This window comes from Taurulus bubalis (assembly GCF_910589615.1).
Source record: "Taurulus bubalis genome assembly, chromosome: 8".
Lineage (NCBI taxonomy): Eukaryota > Metazoa > Chordata > Actinopteri > Perciformes > Cottidae > Taurulus > Taurulus bubalis.
Genome location: NC_136596.1, coordinates 4,190,862 through 4,213,572, shown reverse-complemented (window position 1 = coordinate 4,213,572; position 22,711 = coordinate 4,190,862). Strand labels below are relative to the sequence as shown.

Below are 22,711 nucleotides of genomic sequence, written 5' to 3'. Positions count from 1 at the left end.
AATAACATATTTGATGCTAATTATACGAAAAATGGAACAATGTCCTGAAAAGAACTTATTTATTTTAACCTATGTAAATATTCATGAGTAGAATTTATCATTTACAATTTTATTCTTTGTTCCCAAGTTGAGCTGCTCTCATCTGACTCAAAGACTCTAGGTTACACTAGTAATAAATTATAGATAATAATAATAATAATAATAATGACTATAACTCTATTTAAACCTCTAAGTACCAAACGGTTCTTTCCAGAGAACTTCCTGCAGGAAGGACCCGTAAGATAAAGAGTAACGAAGATACTTCTCATGTCCTGTGAGAGGTCTGTGCGTGTGTGTGTGAGTTGTACTGTACATGTGTGTGTGTGTGTGTGTGTGTGTGTGTGTGTGGGTGGGTGTGTTCATATTAGTCAGTGGTCTTTATCAGTGAGGGCCAGCTGGTAGTAACACACACACACACTCGTCCTCTCAAAGCGGCCGCAGAGACACAGTCCTCTCCTGAAGACCCGCAGCACTGAAGGTAAGAGACTCAAATTACATTCAAACAGGGTTTCCTGACCCGGCACTTAATTTATTGCTCTTAAAATATCACAGAAAGCTGTCTTGTAAAATATACATTCATGTTAAATTAGTTTAGATTCAACTAAACTGCACAAACAGTGTCGGGTCATACTATATACAAAGCAGGTAAATGGTAATAAATGGTTGTGTAGCGCTTTTCTAGTCTTCCGACCACTCAAAGCGCAGGTAATGTAGTTGTACATTTTAATAAACACAGAGTGACCACATGCATTTAATAACCTGCACACTCCGACAACAAAGTACAGCCTCACGTCACATTTAGGTTTCATAAATATGGTAATTATTGCAGGACTCTTGTTCACTTCTATTTTTCTTGTAAGATTTTATTAATCCCCACGAAGAAAATTAATGAACGGTTGGCATCGTTTAATGACTGTGTTTAGAGAACACAGGAAATGTGTGAGTGTCATTTTACCTTTAACCTTCAAATGGTGTCTGCCGAAGGGTGACTAGTAGTGGAAGAAGTGTTTGAGATGATGTATTTCAGTAAAAGTAGTAATACCGCAGTGAAGAAACACTTTGCAACAAGTAGAAGTACTGCATACAAAATGTTACTTGAGAAAAATTACTTTGTATTATTAATATGAGTTTGCAAAGGAACTAATACATATATTGGAGTAAAAAGTAAAATGGGGACATATCATGAATAACTGACTCTCCTCTCCTCTCTTTCCTCTCCTCTCCTTCCTCTCCTCTCCTCTCCTCTCCTTCCTCTCCTCTCCTCTCCTTCCTCTCCTCTCCTTTCCTTCCTCTCCTCTCCTCTCCTTCCTCTCCTCTCCTTCCTCTCCTCTCCTCTCCTTCCTCTCCTCTCCTTCCTCTCCTCTCCTCTCCTTCCTCTCCTCTCCTCTCCTTCCTCTCCTCTCCTTCCTCTCCTCTCCTCTCCTCTCCTCTCTTCTCCTCTCCTCTCCTTCCTCTCCTCGCCTCTCCTCTCCTTCCTCTCCTCTCCTTCATCTCCTCTCCTCTCCTCTCCTCTCCTCTCCTCTCCTCTCCTTCTTCTCCTCGCCTCTCCTCTCCTTCCTCTCCTCTCCTCTCCTCTCCTTCCTCTCCTCTCCTCTCCTTCCTCTCCTCTCTTCTCCTCTCTTCTCCTCTCCTCTCTTTCCTCTCCTCTCCTCTCCTCTCCTTCCTCTCCTCTCCTCTCCTCCTCCAGTGATTAGCAACCATGAAGGGGCTTCTGCTCCTGTGCCTGCTCCCCTTGCTTGGAGGTCAAAGGTCATCATCATGCCCCCACCGTTGCTCCTGTTATGGCAGTCAGGTGGATTGCAGCAGCCGGTCTCTCACCTCCTCCTCGCTGCCCACCAGTTTCCCGGCCGGGACCACCTCCCTCCGCCTCCACAGCAACCGGCTGACCAGCCTCCCCAACGGGCTCCTGGATGATCTGACCTCCCTCAGCTCCGTCTCCCTTCAAGGTAACCCCTGGGAGTGTGACTGCGGCGTCCTCTACCTGCGGGCCTGGCTGCTCCGGCAGCCCGCCGCCCTCAAGCCACACCTGGGCGTCAACTGCAGCTCGCCTCCCGGCCTGAGAGGGCGACTGGTGGTGTATTTAACGGAGGAGGAGGTCCTGGAGTCCTGCCGCTACTGGTACTGTGACCTGTCTATGGCCTCGCAGGCGTGCCTGGTTTTGTTCGTGCTGGTGCAGGCGGCTCTCCTGGTGGTTCTCATCGTGTTCCTGAGGAGGTTCGAGAGGCTCTCCCACGAGGCGAGGAGGACCAGGGAGGAGAGCTTCCCAGCCGGGGAGAGTCCAGAGGAGAACGAGTATGCGCCTTTAAAGGACAGCCGCCACTGAGATGAGATGATGTGGGATTCATACAAAAGAAGGAGAAGAGCTGTTTATCATTTGCACACTGGATTGTAAATGTCTCTCATATGCTTTTTTTGTGTTTTACACTATAATACCAAAGTTAAGTTTTATGCACAATTAAAGAAAACCCCTGAATAAATGAGTAGCATCAATGCAGGAAACAAGTGGAATGGTTTAAGTCAACGTCAAAGTCAGCTTTAATGTCAAATCTTCCATTTGTGCAAACATACAGAAGATTCAAAAGTACGTTTCTCTCCTGTCCAACATAAAGTGAATTGTAAAAATAATGCAAAACAGCTAAAAAAGAACATTTAGTCAACATATAAATTAATAAACTATTCATGAGAACTATGAGTCTGTATTGCAGCATTCAGACATATGAGTCTAGTAGAGGACGGAGTGGGAGAGTGGGGAAAATAACGGGAACCAAACTCAGCGGTAGGAGTTCCTATGTTGTATTGTGTATTTGTTTGTTGCGTTTTGCTTAATAAATCATGAGAACAACTGAATATTTTATGAACAATACAAGCAATCAAAAATAACCTTAACGGAAGACTGAAGAGAAACGGTTACGACTGAAGTACTTCATGAATGGCTGATTGGGTTTTCTTTTGTTATATGTGTCTGTGATATCTGGCAATTGTATACATATTTCTAATTGCATCATATTTGAATGTTTATTTCACATGGAAAAATTTGCCATTTGCTATTATAGTTAAATGTATTAATAAGAAAGCCTATCAGGGTTAGTCCCCAGATAAAGTTTTTGTTATATATATTTTGCGAATTATATTCCAAAGGTCATTTTGGTGTTTTATGGCAATGTTTTTTTGTGTGTTTTTTTTAAATACAGTTTTCTAAATCTTGCATTACGGATAAAATCAAAGACTGAATAGAAGATGTATTTTAAGTGCTGACAAGTGTTGATATTTAGATATTTGCCTCTAAATCAGCTGATTTATTAAAACAGACTCACTTCATATGGTATTTTGTTCTTATCAACAGATAAAAACAAATATTTGTCCTTTATTTATTAGCAACAAACAATAAAGCGACATGCTGGAAGATGTTTGAGGTTTATTTCTTCTTCGTCGCGGAACTATTAACGCTGAGAGCAGGTTTCAGCGGCGGACAGATTTAACAGACGGACCCTCGTATGTTTACACGTGAGGTTTGTGCAGGGCTGTAATTTCGCACATGCCATCGTTTGACCTGTTAAAATAAAAAAATAAAATTAGTATTTTATAATAATCTTAAAGATTCAGTCGCGTGTGTAATTTACATTTTTACCGAAATGGTTCAGCTTCAGTTAGCTAGTTAGCTAGTTTTACTTTTAGCTCTTTCGTGGCGTTTTAACATTACAAGTTATCAGCTGGCGTGATTATATTTATTAGTTATATCTTTATTAACAGGCCTCAGTTTAAAATGGGAAAACTAAGGAAGAAATTCAACTGGAAGGGAAGACAGCAAAGTGACGTCCAGCCACCAGCAGAGGAGGAGAAGACTAAAGTTGTTGTGGAACTTCAAGGTGAGAATTCAGAGGTTTACACACTGGGGACGTTATTTGGGGCTTTATTGCCACTTTAATGTGTTGTCGGTGTTGACGTGTAACACTTATTGTAATCAGATGGAGCCAGGCTGAAAGGTGTCGACCTGAGCAACGCGTTGGTCCTCCCAGCCAACAAAGCCAACAAGAAGAAAGCCCCACTGAGACCTTCCTCCTCCAAAAAGCCCCTCACCAAGAAGCAGAGGAAAGAGCTGCAGAAGGTCCTGGAGCGCAAGGAAAAGAAAACTCAGGTGAGACACAGGTTGACGCTGCAGGACTTCCAGGCTTTGTATCTGGGTTATCCCTTTGGTTTAAGACTTCACCATTAACTCTGGGAACTTCTGATGCCCTTTGTTTTAAAACCTTTTCGAACTAATGATCACTAAAATCCTCAATAAACGTTTATCTTATCAAAAACAGCTGTGAGATTAATTAGAAATCAAATAATGAATGAATGAATATATACTTTATTCATCCCAAAGGGGAAATTTGGTGTCGAGTAGCAGCAATTTAAAGACAGAAAATAAGATATGAAAACAGCAGGGATGAAAGATATATATATTTATATATATATATACAATAATAATACTAATAAAATAAAAATAGCTGGAATGAAAGAAAAGCACAGTATTAATTTAGGAATTAAATTAAACTTAAACAGTAGAAGTGCAAAAGTGCAAGTATGTATGTGTATATTAAGTGTGTGAGGTGTATATAAACAATCAATAACAAACAATAGGAGAGTGCAAAAATGCAAGTTATGTGTGTAATATGTGAAGTGTGGATGAACATAAACATGTACAGTGATTAATCAGTCAGAGGATCTGGCAAGCGGTGACTTATGATAAAGCTAATTAAATCATCGTCTTGTTTATTATTAAATATATATGAATCGGGACTTGACGTTAAAATAGCGATGCCGATGACATGTCGACATGAGGTGTTCTTTGCCTTTTTATTAAAGACGGTAAGGAGATGACAGGAAATGAGGGAGAAAGAGAAACAAAGATTTAAATAAATGTTTTCAGATATCAGTATTGGTGTTACTACTGTCCAGCCCTAGACACAATATTGAACCAATTTATTCCCACTCAGTTATTCACAGTAACTCACCCTTCATAAGATAATTAGGTATAATGTAAATACATTGTCATACATTTAGTAACTCTGCTAACAAATGAGATATTAAGGACTAGATCACAGCCCACTCACCTGTCCTCCCGTCTCTGTCCCGTCCAGAGAGCAGACATCCTGATCAAACTGGCCGAGGTGCAGGTTCCAGATTCTGAACTGAAGCTGCTGTACACCACGTCCAAACTGGGAACAGGAGACAAACTTTACCAGACCAAACAGTAAGTGCACAGATGCAACATTTAAGCTAAGAAAAGCAGCAACAACAACGACAACAAAGGTATTTTTCTCCATTGGAATATTCGGAGAAGGCGGAGTCAGTGGTTTTATTATTTTGGGGGTATTTTTTCAGGTTACCAGATGAAATAACAAATGGAGACTCGGGACCAAAGATCAGCAGTCTCAGTGGAGCGAACAGAAAGAGAAAATGGAAAGTAGAGGAGGACGAAGAAGAAGTGGAAGAAAAGGCAGAAGAAAGCAGCGATCTGGACACCTCGTCTGAGGAGGAGGAGGAGAAGGACGAAGAGCTGAACAAAACCACAGATGTGACCGACCCTGCCTCTCAGGGGACGGAGGACAAACAGGAAGTGAAGGAAGAACAACCCAAAATGGAACAAGGAGGACAAAATGAGAAGACTTCAGATCAGGAGAAAGTGGTCAACAAGACGCCGGCTGTCTTCATCCCTGTGGACCGAGCAGCAGAAATACAGGTGTGTGAGAACTACAGGTGTTCCATTCATACATCTGTGTGTGGTTTTTGTTTGTCAGCGTGCTTCAAGTGTGTTTGAACCCGCTGCTGCAGGAGGCCCGTCTGAAGCTGCCCGTGCTGGCGGAGGAGCAGGTCATCATGGAGGCCGTGAGAGAAAACCCCTGCGTCGTCATCTGTGGAGAGACGGGAAGTGGAAAGACCACTCAAATGCCCCAGTTCCTGTATGAAGCCGGCTACGCCAGGTAGGCTGACGTTTACCTGGAGGAAGAAGGGGAAAAAAACAGCCTGCGGATGCACATTCGTGTGCGATGTCTCACGGTTACTGACGTCTTCTTGCTTCTGGTTTCCTGCAGCGGTAGCGGAATAATCGGCATCACAGAGCCGAGGAGAGTGGCAGCTGTCAGCATGTCCCACAGAGTGGCCAAGGAGATGAACCTGTCCACGCGGTAACGGACACCGGAAATATCTCAAATGGAACTGACTTGGAAAGAAGTTTCGCTGATAACGGAAACATGTAGTTAACGATGTGGTGCATGTTTGTGCGTCCGTGTTTAGGGTGGTGTCGTACCAGATTCGATACGAGGGCAACGTGACCAGCGACACCAAGATCAAGTTCATGACAGATGGCGTTCTACTGAAGGAGATTCAGAAGGTATCATTTCATTTTTGTAGCTCATTTATAGATAGATATATACTTTATTAATCCCAAAGGGGAAATTTGTTGTCGTAGTAGCGCCGTACAACTTACAGTTTACAGATGCAAATAAACACACAAGATAAAATATATAAAAAAACAACAGGGATGAAAGATATATACAAAATATAGTAATAAAAATTAAATATAACGGTAATCAAGGAGAGAGAAAAACACAATTCATGACATAAATCCTGCCTAGGGTCATGTAGTATTTCACACTGAGCGCTTCAATCTTTTGAAGGATGATGTGAGGGATTAAAGAACCTCCTATGGGGATGTTAAGACGCAGTGTTTTCAGTCTAACATAAAAAAAAATCACAACTTTAATAAGCCATGATAAAGTAGTTTTATTTCCTGGATGAAAAGCGATTTCTTTAATTGCATTACCTTGATGTTCCTGCACTTCATTCAGTGTCTCTCTCTCGTCTCGTAGGATTTCCTGCTCCAGAGATACAGTGTGATAATCATAGACGAGGCCCATGAGAGGAGTGTGTACACAGACATCCTCATGGGACTGCTGTCGCGCATCGTCCCGCTCAGAAACAAGGTGAGAGGCGGCTGCGTTTCACGTGTCCGCTGCAAAAAGCCCCGAACGTTTAACAACTGCGCAGACGGCATGCGTTGCGCAACACTGTCTCACCCTCCCGTCTCTATTCCGTCTCCCCACGCCTCTGCAGAAAGGTCTGCCCATGAAGCTGCTGGTCATGTCGGCTACTCTGCGAGTGGAGGACTTCACAGACAACGCCAAGCTGTTCCGGACGCCGCCGCCTGTCATCAAGGTGGACGCTCGCCAGTTCCCCGTCACCATACATTTCAACAAACGCACCCCGATGGACGATTACACCGGAGAGGTTTTCCACAAAATCTGCAAGATCCACCGGATGTTGCCTCCAGGTGCAAATACACACACGACAGATATCACTCTAGACTCTTATGGGACTCTTTCAACATTTTGAATTCGATCAGGTTCTAGAAAGAAGGAGAATCTTGTAGCTTTACAGCATCGATCGCTGTAAAATGTGAAGAATTACATCTTGTCAGTTCATATTTAACAGTGTAGTTTCTAAATGTGAACCGGAAGTAAGCAGGACAGGAGTTTAACACACACACACACACACACACACTCACCACCCTGATGCCTTGTCTCTGTCCTTCAGGTGGTATCCTGGTGTTTCTGACTGGTCAGGCGGAGGTTCACAGTCTGTGCAGAAAACTGAGAAGCGCTTTCCCCTTCAGGAGGGGAAACACGGCGACTGGTGAGTCGCCTGTTTGCACCCTTCACACCCTGACATGTATACATCTTTGAGTATGTTGACATGTTTTTGTGTTTAGGTGAAGACGAGGAAGCAGAGACCTCAGAGGCGATGAGGACGTTTAAAAAGTCCAAAAAGAAGAAGGCGGTCGTGAGTCTACTTTGACTAAAATACCCCTGAAATACACCTTCTTTTGTGAGCGTGTTCTGCACATATTTTAAGGGCGTTATCTCTGTCTTTCAGCCTCTGCCCCGAATCAACCTGGACAACTACTCCGCCCTCCCGCTGGACGAAGGGGACGAGGACAGAGAGGCTGGCATCGGATACGAGGAGGACGGAGGCTCCGACCTGGAGATCGGAGACGATTCCGCCGGTGCAGGCGAGCTGCCGCTCCACATGAATCAAATCTTCAGATCCAGCTGGACGTGTTTCAGATGAGTGCTTCTGCTAATTCTGCTCCGTGTTTTTGTTTCTGCAGAAATGAAGGCCGACCCCTCTATTCCTCTCTACGTCCTCCCTCTGTACTCCCTGTTGGCTCCAGAGGAGCAGGCCAAGGTGAGATTAACATGTTATGTCGGCACTAAACTGATCCACGACAAGCCGCTGGAGAGAAAATTTCTTCAGCTGCAGCCATGATGGACATCCACTGCACACGTTTTATAAAACATTGGCTGAATATATAGCGTCCGGGGTAGAAAATGGGTGTGATGTTGAAACAGGATATAAATGAGTCTAATAGAAGGCAGTTTTATTTTTGCCCACTAGTAGACACTAACTTGACATTTAAGGACATTGTTTTCAAGAGAACAAATTACATTTTGATCAAAAAAATACATGAATATGTAAAAATGTGTTGTCATTGAGGTGCATATTGTTTTGCAACTACAAGGAATTTGGCTCTGTGATCGGTGCGTGACAATAAACACAGTGCATTAGTATCAGACGTAAATAAAAATAGAGATATATGGAAATTTACAATAGTGATAATCTAAAACGATGACAAGATTAAAGTCTATTTTGTACACTTTTAAGGTTTAGACGAACCTTTTAGCTGTTTTCAGCCCCCGTTAACCAACAGCCGAGGAGTCGATAATCGTTGACCGTGATGTCTTGTCTCTCGCCCGCAGGTGTTCAGGCCTCCTCCACCCGGAACCCGTCTGTGTGTGGTCGCCACCAACGTGGCCGAGACGTCCCTGACCATCCCCGGCATCAAGTACGTGGTCGACTGCGGACGAGTCAAGAAGCGCTACTACGACCGAGTGACCGGAGTGTCGTCCTTCAAGATCTCGTGGACCTCGCAGGCCTCGGCCAATCAGAGGGCGGGGCGAGCGGGACGAACGGAGCCGGGACACTGCTACAGGTCGGGACGTTGAAACCGCCGCGTGTTGATCACACGGTTGTTTTCGCCTCTTGAGGATTCACGAATGTTTGCGGTGTTTTGTTTGCAGGTTGTACTCGTCTGCGGTATTTGTCGACTTTAGTTTGTTCTCAGAGGCCGAGATCACTCGCAGGCCTGTGGAGGACCTGGTTTTACAGATGAAGGACCTCAACATAGAGAAGGTCAGTAAAAAGGTCACTGACTCAAACTCACCAGCAGGCCTCTGAAGTCTTCTCGTTTAAAAACGGCTTTATTTTGTCTTTTTCTCAGGTGGTCAACTTTCCCTTCCCCACGTCTCCGTCTGCCGAAGCTCTGGTTGCAGCAGAGCAGTTGTTGGTCTCGTTGGGAGCTCTGCAGGAGCCGCCTCACACCGGAAGGTAACTAGCTGGGTGCCGTTGGGTTCCCCTAATTATTTAGTCGTGTCACATCACCTGTAAACAGTTTTTGTCTCTCCTCTCAGTGCGAAAGAGATGGAGCGAGCGAGGCTGAGCTGTCCCATCAGCCCCCTGGGCAGAGCGATGGCTTCGTTCCCCGTGTCGCCGCGCTACGCTAAGATGTTAGCGCTCGGTAAGCAGCAGGATTGCCTGCCCTACGTCATCGCCGTGGTCGCAGCCATGACCGTCCGGGAGCTGTTCGAGGACCTCGACGGGTGAGGACCGTTTTATAGATCAGCGTGCTTAGAACTGGCCCCTCGATCACGCCGCATACTTCATTTTGGTTTTTGTTCCCTTGACGCATTTCCGTTTCTCCTCAGACCTTCAAACAGCGAAGACGAGAGCTCCACGCTCGCCCAGCGTCGATCTCGGCTGATCCAGATGAAGAGGTTGTGGGCGGGGCAGGGAGCATCGCTGCTGCTGGGGGACCTCATGGTCATGCTGGGTAAGCTTCTTTTTGTTTTGTTCAGGTTACAACACTGGACAGTGTCCGGTTATATTTCGACCTCTGGAGGTCACAAACCTAATTTTCTTCAGGGTTCCAGGTGAGACTTACTGACACTTTACAGTCAGAGTAAAGAGTGGAATGAGATATACAAACAAAACAGATGTTATTGTACAGAAGGTTTTATATTGCGTACTACAGTTCTGTATGCGTGTGACCAACAGGTGCTGTTGGTGCTTGTGAATTTGCCGGCTGTACTCCCAAGTTTTGCGAGGAGAACGGCCTGAGGTATAAAGCCATGTTGGAGATCAGGAGGCTCAGAGGACAACTTACCAACGCAGGTACACACACACACACACACACACACACACACACACACACACACACACACACACACACAGAGACGACTAGGGGTGCACCCATGCCGATAGCTGGATCAAGTATCGGTGACAATGGGGCAAATTTACTCAATTATATTCTATGTTTATATATTATATACATTGCAATACAATTGTAATTCCTGTTTTAAGATTTGACCACTTTGTTGCTGCATTTAAAAGGTTTGCATTTGAATCGCAATTCCTTTTTTAATTTTGAAGGTTTTTTTACCAAGTTTCTGCTCTACATTTAATTATAAATAATAAGTGTACATTTATATATGCATTTATTTGCTATAGTTTGTTTTACACAGTTGGTGAAGCACTGTCTGATGTTGCCTCGCACATAAGAGTCTCTTCCACACAGGGAGGCGTACATCTTATTGATTAAACATCGGTGTCAGATTAGCATTCAGTATCAGCTGATCCCCAAAAGGCCCAGGTATCGCTTTCCCTACAGAAAGCTTCCTGTAACACACAATGTGCTGCAGAAACCAAACTGGTAGTCATTCCTCTTCTCTCCTCCCAGTGAACGCAGTTTGTCCAGAGGTGGGAATATTCGTGAATCCCAGGATGGCTCCGCCGACGGCGCACCAGGTGATCTGCTTGCGGCAGATAGTTCTGGCCGGACTGGGAGACCACCTGGCGCGGCGCGTACAGGCAGAGGATTTACTGGACCCCAAATGGAAGAACGGATACAAGGCAAGTCGCTACGAGGGCTGGAAGTCGTGTTTTAAAGGAGGGAGTCGACCTCGGCTCTCCTTCACCGGCTCATCTTTCTCTGTGTTTGTTCACAGACTTCTCTCCTGGACGACCCGGTGTTCATTCATCCCAGCTCCGCGCTGTTCAAGGCGCTGCCGGAGTTCATCGTCTACCAGGAGGTCCTGGAGACCACCAAGATGTACATGAGGGGTAAATGAGCTCAGATGAAACTGATGTTTGATTTCCACATGGAATTATCTGTGAGGAATACAAAATAATCTTTTTTCAGATGTGCAGTGTAAAGGTGACTTGTAACGGACTTCCTTATTGCACATTACTGATCGAGGGACAATGCTTTGCTCATTTTTATATTGTCTATATAGTGCGTTTCTCCTGAAAATCTTGCAAGCGTTCTGAACTGCCATGTGGTTTCAGCTGGTGAAATGTCTTCCTCTGCGTCTCCGCCAGGTGTGTCCGCAGTGGAAGCCGAGTGGATCCCCGAGCTTCTGCCCCAGTATTGTCACCCGGGATCCCCTCTGGAGTCGCCGCCGCCGCGGTTCTGTCCGTCCAGCGGCACCATCAGGTGTCACCGCGCAAGCACCTTCTGTAGGTTTCCCCACGGCCGAGCATCGTGTCCGTGTTTGCGCGCCGAAAAGGTGTCTCTGCTTACGCTCGTGTGCTTCTCCTTTCAGTCCGTGTCGGTTGGCCGCTGCCAGCCGTGGAGAAGGAATATCCAGACAACATCGAGCGCTACAAACTGTTCGCCAGGTTTCTGCTTGAGGGACAGGTACTGACCACTCTGTCCAATCCTCAACAGTCCTGATCACCGCTAGAGGACGACTTTATTATTTTACTATTATTAGTAATGATTAATAATAATAAACTAGCCTAACTCCTCCCTTTTTATTGTTTATTTGGATCTCCAGCCGTTGTTATATTGGCAACATATACTCTGCCTGCCTTCCTTCTCTTCTTAAATATACAGCACTAGCAGAACATATCCCTCTTTTAAACACTGGCTTATTAGCAATCAGGTGTGTGAGCATGAATCGTGGCTCCCTCCTCAATGATTGTGTCCAAAATGTGTGTTTATTGATCTTTATGATGTTTTGTTATAACCATTTCTTTCCTTTAGTGATGGCTTATTATATCTGGCCACAGGGACTACGGTTGAAATGTAGCCTTAGCTAAGACTGACACATTTACCCCTGGGTTGATTGATGTGTACGGTCCCTGTTCAAATAAATAAATGAAAAGATATTATCACACTCCATAGTACATTAAACAGTTTACACTGTCACCACCATGAGACCAAATAAAATAAAAATACTAAAATAACCATGAATACAAATCATTAATTCAAAGTTTAAATTCTTTAACATATTAACCATTCCACACTTTTGGACACGTTTTTATCTGAGTAGATTTAATATACACGGATGAACACAAACTACAAACATCTTTTTCGACTACACCTTGAATAGGGAAGGTAGCGCCGTAGTAGCACTTAAATGATTACTGATAGCACTTTGTGGTTTAAGTTTATTGAAGAAATTGTACTTTCTTGATTCTTGTTGTTCTGAGTTTGTACTCGTGGTTGAATGCACTTATTGTAAGTCGCTTTGGATAAAAACGTCAGCTAAATGTAATGTGTTGTCCCTTCTGCATTGTTGGCACAAAGAATGCTGACCAATCCTGACAGGGTGATGTTTAATTTGTCTGGTCCTCAGGTTTGTCCTGAACTGATGAAGCACAGCAGCCACCTCCTGTCAAACCCCTCCATCATGCTGAAATCGTGGGCCAAGTAAGTCGGCCTTCTCCGAGGCCTCTCTCCGTTTGTCAAACTACGAATGAACTTGTTTCAAGGAAGGACTTCTCTCCCTCTCTGCTGCTTTAGGCTGCAGCCGAGGACAGAGGTGTTTCTGGCATCGCTGGTGTCAAAGAAGGTTTCCTGCAGAGATGCCCTCCTCTCTGTCTGGAAAACTGAAGATAAATGTGAGGATTTAATTTGATTGGCATGACTTTCTGCTAGATTCATGTGCCTTCTTGACATTTTCTCTCTTGTTTTTTCTCCTACAGTCCTGTTGTCTGCATACTGCCAGTGGTTACCTAAAGCCCTGCATCAAGAAGTGGCCAAAAGTTGGCCCCCATTATAAAGACTTAAATCAACAACAACAAAACGAAGGCAGAAAGTTATGTTACACATTTGATCAGAGACTCATGTTGATTTAGAAATCTGCAGAACTCCATTCTTTGCCATCAGAAGGCATTTTCAGACCTTATGATATTTTAAATGTTCTCTCAAAGTGCAACTACAACACCACAACACTGCCTTCTCTTTGGCGTTTGGTAGTTTATATACTGTATGTGTGACTTGTACAGTTTTCAACTCGAGCTCGAACCTTTAAATATATTAATCAGTGTGCTGCTGTCAGTTATGTTTGTCTGATTTGGTCTTCATAAGACTCATTAAACACTGTGTGGCTCTGAATAAGGCTGCTGTGTGATTTATTCATGCTCCTTGTAAACTGGTTGGTATATTAGTAATAATATTAAAGGGCATCCCCAAGGATTGTACACACCAGTGACCGTTTATTAAGCTTGAGGAGCATCGATCATGCTGAACACAAGAGAACCTTGTGTTGAGATGCCAGGTGGTGCTGATGCTATTTCCATTTATTTTTTTAATTTAACTTCATGGAAGTGCTATTTTTTTTTTGGAGAAACATTTAACATAATATAATGTAAAATCATCTTTGTTTTATTTATATATATATATATATATATATATATATATATATATATATATATATATATATAATGTGTGTGTATGTATAAAAAGATGATTTTACATAACTATGTTAAACATATGAATTTTAATATTTATATAATATATTTTGTATATATATAATCCGTTAATTACGGACGCTTTTCATCTCAATTGCAGGAAACATTTAATAAAAAAATAAAAATAACAGTTACTTAAATGGCTCTCTGTGATTGGCTAACGCCTCTCCCTGTCGTCATTTCCGCCTCGCAGCGTGTAGCCTTCCGGAAGAAGCGGAAGACAACAGTGTAAAGTCACAGCGCAGAAGCAAAGAAATTTCCAACAAGGAAAAAAAGCAAAAACCCATTTTTATTTAAAACGTGTGACAACCCAAAATCAAGCTGGCCGACATGGTGAGTGACCCTGCGGGTGGACCGGACGATGACGACATGTTTAACGGTCATGTCGAAGCAAAACGAAGCGGTTTAACGGCTAGCTCGCGAGCCACGAACAACAACACGACATCAGCAGAAAGCTGCTCTGTCATGATGGACTCAAACGTCCTGACTGGATATTGTTTTGCCAACTCACGTTAAAAATAATAATTTTGGAAACATTTATGTTGTTTTAATTGGATTTTGGTTTGTTCCACAGTTTTCCTTCCACGTATTTGACCACCCGATGTCTCGGGGGTTTCAAAACCGCTTCTCCACTCAGTACCGCTGCTACTCGGTGTCCATGCTGGCGGGACCCAACGACCGCTCCGACGTGGAGAAGGGAGGCAAAAGTGAGTAGTTACTGTCTCAACATGTGTCCTTATACTTCTGCACACTGCCTGTAAAAGCACGAGGAGTCTGTCGCAAACATAGGAATGTTATCTATGTATTTGTATATGGATGAATGCTTTCGAGTCTTCTCTTTATTGAATCTATTAATGATAATAACTAACTGAACCGGAATAGTAATAGTAATAACAATAATGATACCCTTTCATGTAGCACAACAGTTACAGAGTGCTCTAAAAGACATATATAACACAAGAAAGTTTACAGGTAAGTAATGAATCAAATAGAAGATAAAGTAACAATGCCAAGCGAGATGGGAATTACTCAAACGTAGGAAATACAAGTCATTTAAAACAGAAAAATACACGCTTTTGAGAGAAAGTAATTCTGAAAAGGTGCCATTTTTTGGGGGGGAGATATTTTAAAGAATAATCAGAGCTAGCCTGCCTGATATCCGGTCAGGGGCCGACTCTAAAGACTCAGTCTCCTCTCGTTAACTTTAAACCATTTTACAATGTTCATATACATACATGTACTTGAACGAAGAAGCATGGCATCGAACCGCAATCCTTGTGGTTAAAGGACCTCATTTAGATTTTCAATAATTTCCAAAACGTACAGGTTTAGAGATGCTAAAATAGGTGCGAAGTGGGTTCTCCTACTGGTTTTTGTGAGTAGTCTTGCTGCAGGATTTTGAACCAATATACAATACATTAGGCAAGGCAAGTTTATTTGTATAGCACATTTCAACACCAAGGTGATTCAAAGTGCTTCACATAAAACCATTAAATGCAGCAAAACATAATGCAGAGAACATTGATTCTCAAATTCAAGGTGGTTTCTCCTTTCGTTTGTAAGGTGATAATTTGCTAACATTATTCTAAAATGTTGCATATCTTATGTGTCCACATTTTTTTTACTGGAAGCAAAGATGTTGACTTGATCTTATTCGTTGTTATTGTCTCAACTAATACGCGGTTTCTCTTCCAGTAATCATGCCTCCTTCAGCCCTCGACCAGCTCAGTAAGTGGAAGTTAAATGAAACGTCTCTTTCTTACAAACGTCCCCTTGTGAACCTTCCATGAATCTGACCTCTCTGCTCCTTTTTCCTCACACAGGCAGACTTAACATCACCTATCCAATGCTGTTCAAGCTGACCAACAAGAACTCCGACAGAATGACGCACTGCGGTGTGCTGGAGTTTGTGGCAGACGAGGGAATCTGCTACCTGCCTCACTGGGTGAGGAAAAGTTTGACGCCGCCGTCTGAATTGTTTTCTGTTGATCCGTCAAGGCAGCACTGAGATTTGCTTCTTTCTGTTTGCTGCAGATGATGCAGAATCTCCTGCTGGAGGAAGGGGGTCTGGTTCAAGTGGAGAGCGTGAACCTGATGGTGGCCACTTACTCAAAGTTCCAGCCGCAGAGCCCCGACTTCCTGGACATCACAAACCCCAAGGCAGTGTAAGAAACATTAGTCTGGAACATTGACTGGACCCGTTTTCACATTTTGTTTTTGAACTACCATGACGGACTGAGTTGTCACTTTATTTTAGACTGGAGAATGCACTGAGAAACTTTGCCTGCTTGACAACAGGGGATGTCGTGGCTATCAACTACAACGAAAAGGTGAATTAACTTATTGTGTCGGATTAGTAGTGAATATGTGTTTTTTGTTCTTTATTTTTTGTTCTATTGAATATGACTACTAATGGTATCTGTTTTATTGTTTCAGATATATGAGCTGCGAGTAATGGAGACCAAGCCAGATAAAGCTGTGTCTATCATCGAGTGTGACATGAACGTAAGATCCTCTGTAGCTGTGACCTGGCATTGTCAATGGGTCTTTAAAGACATGTAGCAGAAAGGGGGGTCCCCAGCTGTAAACTGTGTGGGTTCCCTTTGCATGGGAACGTTTGGGAACCTTCCACGTTATCACAGACAGCAGGGAATTCTTCTGATGTGTTCTCCATTTTAAACGGGTCGCGACTCTGTTTCCCAGGTGGATTTTGACGCTCCTCTGGGTTACAAAGAGCCCGAACGACGACGACCCCAGCACCAGGAAGAGCCAACAGTAAGAACCAAAACCCTTAAAGGTACCTGCACAATTTGTGCTCTGACAAAATGTTATTTAAAAACTAAATTCTTCACAGGAGGAAGAAGCCGATCCCACCAGTTACGCCGACATGGACCTGGGATTCAGAGTGAGTAAATGTCGCTGTGGCTTACGGGACAAATAAACCGTAGTAACCAGAGGTAATGTAACTTCTGATCCGTTTGTTATCTTCAGGCTTTCACTGGCAATGGCAATCGTTTGGACGGTAAATTGAAAGGGATCGAGCCCAGCCCCGTCCCTCTCGGCCCAAGTGACATGAAAAGGTGACGTTCAGTATTTTATATACACGCACACATGAAGTGGCCTACACGTTTAATATGGTAACATAACGGTTTACCTATTCAGCATGATAACTCTGCAACATTATTAAGATTTTTGGGAATGACATAAATCCAGGGTTGCATCTGAGGATGTTTATGGCCTGCAAAAAGTCTTGAGTGTAAAATTCTTCACCTTTTTTTAAACTCTAATCTTTCTTTTCACAGAGGCATCCCCAACTACGACTTCAAAGTTGGCAAGATTACCTTCATCAGAAACTCGAGGCCTGTGCCCAGGAAATTTGTAGATGATGTAAGAAATGTGGAGGATTTTATCACATTTGTACATATTTAACTCTGCTGTATTTAGTGCTTTAGTTCAGTTTCTCACAATCTTTTCCTGTATGGCCTTTTTTGTTTATAGCACTTGAACTAAACGATTTAATTGTGGCATTTGTTGTATTTATTTGTAGTGAATTCTCTGCATACACTTTCTTGTTGAACTCGTGCTGTAATATTCCGGTCATGACTATTTTTTTTTTCTTTTAATCCCCCCAGGAAGATGAACTGAACAGATTCATCGCCTTCTCTGGAGAAGGACAGTCACTACGCAAGAAGGGCAGAAAGCCTTGAAGGGTTCTAAGTGGAGAGACTGGATAATGCACACGGACTCACCATATCAATTGTTCAACAGCAAAGTAAAAAAAAAAAAAAAAAAAGGGATTTGTTTCTGTCCCATTGAAATGTTTTTTTTTGCTGTTGAGATGGGATTATATTTAAATAAAACTCTGACATTTTAATTTCTTTGTCAACAAATGCGAAGCTCCGTAAAATGCCGTCTGGAGTTTCTGGAATAAATTATATCACCACACCACAAAAGAAAAGAAGAATAACTTGGGGAGTATTGTTGTGGTATTAGGACATTTACCCACCCTTTTCCATAATTGTTACATTTTTACAATTGACTTTAAATATACTGTTATCCAGAGTCCCATTCTTATAAAATGGGAGCAATAATAGCTCAATACTTTTAATTTTAATTATAATGAAAATCGTTTACGTTTGGGTTTCTTTTTTTAGTTAATGGAGTAATTTGCTATCCCCTTCCCGTCTTGCTTTATAGACAAATAAAGGACTGTGTTTGAAATGTATTGTTGCTATTAGTTATTTATTTAATGCCCTTTTGTAAACAAACTAATAATAGTACTGGTATATATTAGAATGTTACTTTTGCATTTTTACTGACTGGAATTAGACATATTTATCTACATATCATGGGTATCACTAACAGATGGTGGAAAAACAACAAAGTTGTCAAAGAAGAAATGTCCTTGTTTTTCCAAAACGGGTTGTTTTAACAAATGCAGAGAAACTTTAAATAAATTGGTCACAATTATAGTTACTACAATTAGGGGATGTTTTATTAGTTACCATTGGTATTAGTAATTAATATTTTTGTTTTGTGTTTAATGTTTTCTTTTCTAAAGTGTTTAGTATTTTTAATGGGCTTTTATTTTGAACTCGAACCGGAAGTCCTGTCGCTGTATTTGCTAACGCAGCTAACGCTAGCAATGGACCGCTCTGGAAAAGAAGCGTGGAAGGTAATTTAATCATTCTTATGTCGTTAGCTGAATGTCATGATGCATTTTAATCTAGCTATTCTTTATGCTGGTTCTGAATGAAAAGACCAAACCTGACCCAAAACAGTCAGCAAGGTGATTCACGTCAGCTATCGCTGCTAAACTGCCCTTAGCCTGCTAACGCTAGCGATAAGCAATGTCAGTTAAACGAGGAGATTCGAACAGAAACTTTCTCATTTAACGTCACGTGATTTATTGTTTGCTGTTGTCTCCATTGTTAATCATCGTTGTTTTAAACGACATGTCGCTAGATGTAAATACCCACAGAGCAAATTGTGGTTCATAAACATGAGCGGCCTGAGGAGGCGCTGTCGGAGCGACACGTCTTTCTTCTTCTACTCTTTTTAAAGGAACGTTCAGGAAACAGTGTATTTTCTAGTGTAATACACAGTATTACTTAATAAACTATGTTGAAGAGGGCGTCTTCAATAACTAACCCCAATGTATCTGTTAACCTCATGTTTTAAACAAGACATTATGAAATAAATCATGTATGAATAAAAGACTAATTCAAACTATGAATTGTGATATAATTCACGATCTATTTGTAAAAGTTAGCTCATAGTTTAATGAAGGCAATTTGTATTTAATATCAAGACTTTTTTTTCTTTCTTTAAAAAACTCTTGATTTTGATTTAATGCCTCTTTTATAAATCAAAAGTTCTTAGTCAATCAAAACCGCCTTAAATAAAGTAACCTATCCTAACCTATATCAACCTATAACGTCCTGATCTTGTCTGCCCGTGCAGCCGCCCCGAGCCTGCGACGACTACTGGAGCGAACTCAGACACTGCAAAAGCTTGAAGAACCGTTTTCACCACTACTACACCCACGGCACCTCGCCGCCCTGCCAGCAGTGGAAAGAGGACTTCCACAACTGCAGAGAGTGGGAGAAACACAGAGCATCCGAATCCAAGGTACAGCAAACAAATAACTGTACCTGTAAATAAACTGATAACATGTGTGGTGTCTTAATCTGACCTGAGGAACGCATGAAACAAAAGTCTTGAAATTACAATCAGTTGTATACGTAACCCCATCTGTATTGCAGGAAGCCTTGCAGAGGAGTGAGAGGAACAGAGTGGCAGAGCAGAGGAAGTTCACCCCAGTGTGGGAACTGAGGCAACACCCTCCCAGAGACTGGCACATGCCACTGAACCAGGAAAAGCCTCAGGACTCATGAACTGTCACTATTTAACCCCCGACGTCTCCGCTCCATGCCGGCCAAAGAGAGGTGAAATGGAGACTTGAAAGTCTTGCCACTCAACGGACTTAAATAAATTATTTCGAGACACTGGTCCCTTGTTGCCATGTCAAGCTGTATTCAGAGAGCTGCTGTGTGAAAACAAATATATTTAAACAGCGATAGCGGCACCTAGTGGTCACTGACAAGTACAACATCTATATCCAACCAGTAAATTACAAGATGATCTCTCCAAAGGCAGTGGTGTTTTCTTTTTTTTGTCATTAATTATTAATTCACCAAGGCACTTGTACAAAAATAATTTAAAAAATAAACTCAAAAGGCTGACTGCACACAGTGAGTTTAAAGATGATTTTCCTTGGTTTTCCCATCTCAAGCATAAGGTATGGGTCAGATAATGCAGTGGGTACATTTTGAAGATTAAATGTATTTCATTCAAGTAACAAAGTGTCTGTCGTGCTTTGTTTTGATCATTGTTGTGTTAACAATTATGGCTGCACTAGTAAAACACTTTCCATGGCATCGAACAGGAGAATTGGCCCAAGTAAGCATGTCTATGTTTCTCAAGCACGTGTTCTCTTCAGCTCGTGCTGTAGATACTCCTGAGATGAATATATTAGAGATGCATTAATACAACTAAATTCATCTTGACAACGTCAACACAGCAGTTTTCCCCTTTGTAATTGATTATGGTTTTATCAAACAAATTTGATAAATTAAAAAAAGTCTTTCATTTTATTTTCCATTTCTTCCATTATGTTTTATACACAGACTTGAATGTGGTTGAAAAAGAAAACGGTGCATAATTTCCATGAACGGTACAATTCAAGAAAGCAGGGAAACAACAAAACGTTTGCAGAGTGTCCTTCACATGTTGGCTTATCGTGTACAAACAAGGACATTAAATACACACCGGCTGCACACACAGCCCTCCACCTGTCCATCACTGCGTGTACACTTTAGTGATGTCGTTGTATTTCCCATCAGGAGCTTCGTACTTGCTCTTCGGCGGCGTGTAGGCAGGCCCTTCGTGAGTGAAGGGAAACAGGAGGGGGTCTGGCTTCAGCGCCGCCCGGTACAGCTCCTCAGACTCCAACTTCAGTTCCTCCAACGCCTCCCTCTGCGCTTCGAGAGCGAGCTCAACCGCCTGCACTTCAGCCATGTGCTGCTCCTGCAAGAGCAAAGACGGGAGAGCACATCAAATAAGGCCCACTAAGTGAGCGAGAGGTCAGACGCAAGGCTTTTTATGAAAGCTTCAGCGATGGCAGCGTTATAAATTAAGTGTTGACCTGCTTGTATCGACACCACTCCTTCAGCAGCAGGGCGCGACCCTCGCTTTCTCCAAATGACAGCCTCGATGCAGAGCGTTCCCTTTATAAGAGTAAGAAACACCAGTTTATTGCACGTTAAAGTCAGTGAGCACTAAATAGAAAGAAGAACAAAAAGGTACAGTAAGTCAAATTAAAAAAAATACGACAAGTGATGCATAAAAAAAGGCAAACGTGTCCATAAAATGTTGAATTAAGTGTAGTTAATGTACTTTTCGGAACAGCCAAAGGGGATCTTTCTATGGTCTTGTTCAACAACAGTTGCGGTATAATAACCTCGTTACATCCAAGCATTTGGTCGGAGTGATGAGGTCATCCAGGGGGATGAACTCGGGCGCGACCTTCTCCATCTTCTTCAGTTTCTTTCTCATCCTCTCCTTCAACATGTGTTCCCGCCTTGGGTCCACTTTCTTCTTCTTCTTGGGCTCCGCTCTTAAAAAACACAAAGCACAGTTCTGTGAGTATTTGAAACCACAAGATAGATGTATTCAGTTTAAGTAAATCTAGGAAATGTATTGATACTGCGACACGATACGCGATTATGTCTGGGATTTTTTTAGGCACATCAAATAGAGTTTTTTAGTTTAGACTTGATCGTAAATTGAAAATCATTTTGATCATCAGCGGTTTGGGTCATTGAGAAGCAACAATAACAGTGTCATCCTCTGGTTTTGCTTTTATCCATTTTGATATCACCATAAATGACACACTTGGGCAATATGAGCACATCCCTTTTGGTTCTGGACACATATGGACACGGCCAGTTTTGAGCATTCATTGAGAAACAAAATAAACCATTTCATGACTTGACAATTACAAGGAGAGTGCAAAAAATAACAAAGATATTTTGTCACTTTAAGGCGGTTACTTAATTAGCAGCAGGATCATTTAAACAAATGAATACTGTGTTTGAATAGTGCATTCTCCTGACGAGCAGTTTATCAAATATATCAAATAAAAAACAAAACAATTGACATGCAGTGAACTGGGACACTGGTTCATACCTCAGTGAAGCAGAGGTCTTCAGCGTCATGACGGGAGCGAACCACGGACTCTGTCCAGCACGAAGATGTCCCCCCAACAGGAAGCTGTTCAAAAACACAAAACACAACACCTGTCAGCTCGTCTCCGCTGAATAACCTCAGCGGCGTTAGCTCCAGGTAGCTCGCGCCCTTGTCAGCTGTTCACGCGCCACTACAAACTTTACTCACCTCGACGCCGCGGTCTGTCGGGACAAAACCCCGCAGAGGCCGCGCGATAAAGCCGCAGACATGTCTCCACCGTGCGTCGTTTCACCTTAAGCGCATGCCCGAGGGTCGAAAACGTTCACGTGCAAGTCGCTTAGCCTGTCGCTCTTTCGCCTGTTTGCTCGAACGGCGGACAAGACGTGGCGCGAGAAGATGACGTAGCCATACGCAGAAGTGCGACCGGGAAATTGTGAGCGTGACGCACTTTCGCGTATTTCGTTTGCGCAATTAATTATTTAAAAAGTATTCCATATATAATACTAGGTCAATAAAATGATAACAGTTAGTTACAATTTTTTTTAACGGTTTAATAATGTCGTAG

General features: G+C 42.6%; 5 protein-coding genes across 5 annotated transcripts; 4 read left to right on the top strand and 1 right to left on the bottom strand.

Annotated features, from left to right (window-relative positions):
* Positions 1–490: 490 nt before the first annotated feature.
* On the top strand, positions 491–3,434 carry gp1bb (glycoprotein Ib platelet subunit beta). The gene is made up of 2 exons (XM_079222605.1): positions 491–517; positions 1,727–3,434. The coding sequence occupies exon 2, from the start codon at positions 1,739–1,741 to the stop codon at positions 2,360–2,362; it is 624 nt and encodes a 207-aa protein (XP_079078731.1). The 5' UTR covers positions 491–517; positions 1,727–1,738; the 3' UTR covers positions 2,363–3,434.
* A 368-nt stretch (positions 3,435–3,802) lies between these two features.
* On the top strand, positions 3,803–13,532 carry dhx37 (DEAH (Asp-Glu-Ala-His) box polypeptide 37; the record flags this gene model as incomplete). Its single annotated transcript, XM_079222586.1, has 26 exons — positions 3,803–3,905; positions 4,005–4,174; positions 5,163–5,275; positions 5,407–5,764; positions 5,857–6,005; positions 6,117–6,209; positions 6,319–6,415; positions 6,894–7,007; positions 7,138–7,354; positions 7,618–7,716; positions 7,793–7,863; positions 7,957–8,092; positions 8,192–8,268; positions 8,841–9,073; positions 9,162–9,273; positions 9,362–9,468; positions 9,552–9,740; positions 9,846–9,970; positions 10,195–10,311; positions 10,877–11,049; positions 11,145–11,259; positions 11,518–11,655; positions 11,742–11,836; positions 12,780–12,853; positions 12,947–13,044; positions 13,129–13,532. 26 exons carry the CDS (start codon positions 3,803–3,805, stop codon positions 13,203–13,205), a joined length of 3,450 nt encoding a protein of 1,149 aa, XP_079078712.1. The 3' UTR covers positions 13,206–13,532.
* A 570-nt stretch (positions 13,533–14,102) lies between these two features.
* Positions 14,103–18,119, top strand: ufd1l (ubiquitin recognition factor in ER associated degradation 1). Its single transcript, XM_079222594.1, has 12 exons — positions 14,103–14,229; positions 14,471–14,603; positions 15,592–15,624; positions 15,720–15,841; positions 15,931–16,061; positions 16,154–16,226; positions 16,333–16,401; positions 16,600–16,671; positions 16,751–16,801; positions 16,888–16,976; positions 17,199–17,283; positions 17,529–18,119. Exons 1-12 carry the CDS (start codon positions 14,227–14,229, stop codon positions 17,601–17,603), a joined length of 936 nt encoding a protein of 311 aa, XP_079078720.1. The 5' UTR covers positions 14,103–14,226; the 3' UTR covers positions 17,604–18,119.
* Positions 18,120–18,504: 385 nt separating this feature from the next.
* On the top strand, positions 18,505–20,279 carry cUnh22orf39 (chromosome Un C22orf39 homolog). The gene is made up of 3 exons (XM_079221708.1): positions 18,505–18,571; positions 19,360–19,527; positions 19,662–20,279. Exons 1-3 carry the CDS (start codon positions 18,542–18,544, stop codon positions 19,791–19,793), a joined length of 330 nt encoding a protein of 109 aa, XP_079077834.1. The 5' UTR covers positions 18,505–18,541; the 3' UTR covers positions 19,794–20,279.
* Positions 20,280–20,541: 262 nt separating this feature from the next.
* mrpl40 (mitochondrial ribosomal protein L40) lies at positions 20,542–22,503 on the bottom strand. The gene is made up of 5 exons (XM_079221707.1): positions 22,354–22,503; positions 22,147–22,230; positions 21,419–21,574; positions 21,104–21,185; positions 20,542–20,985 (listed from the first exon to the last, which is right to left on the bottom strand). The coding sequence occupies exons 1-5, from the start codon at positions 22,413–22,415 to the stop codon at positions 20,758–20,760; spliced, it is 612 nt and encodes a 203-aa protein (XP_079077833.1). The 5' UTR covers positions 22,416–22,503; the 3' UTR covers positions 20,542–20,757.
* Between the last annotated feature and the right edge of the window lie 208 nt (positions 22,504–22,711).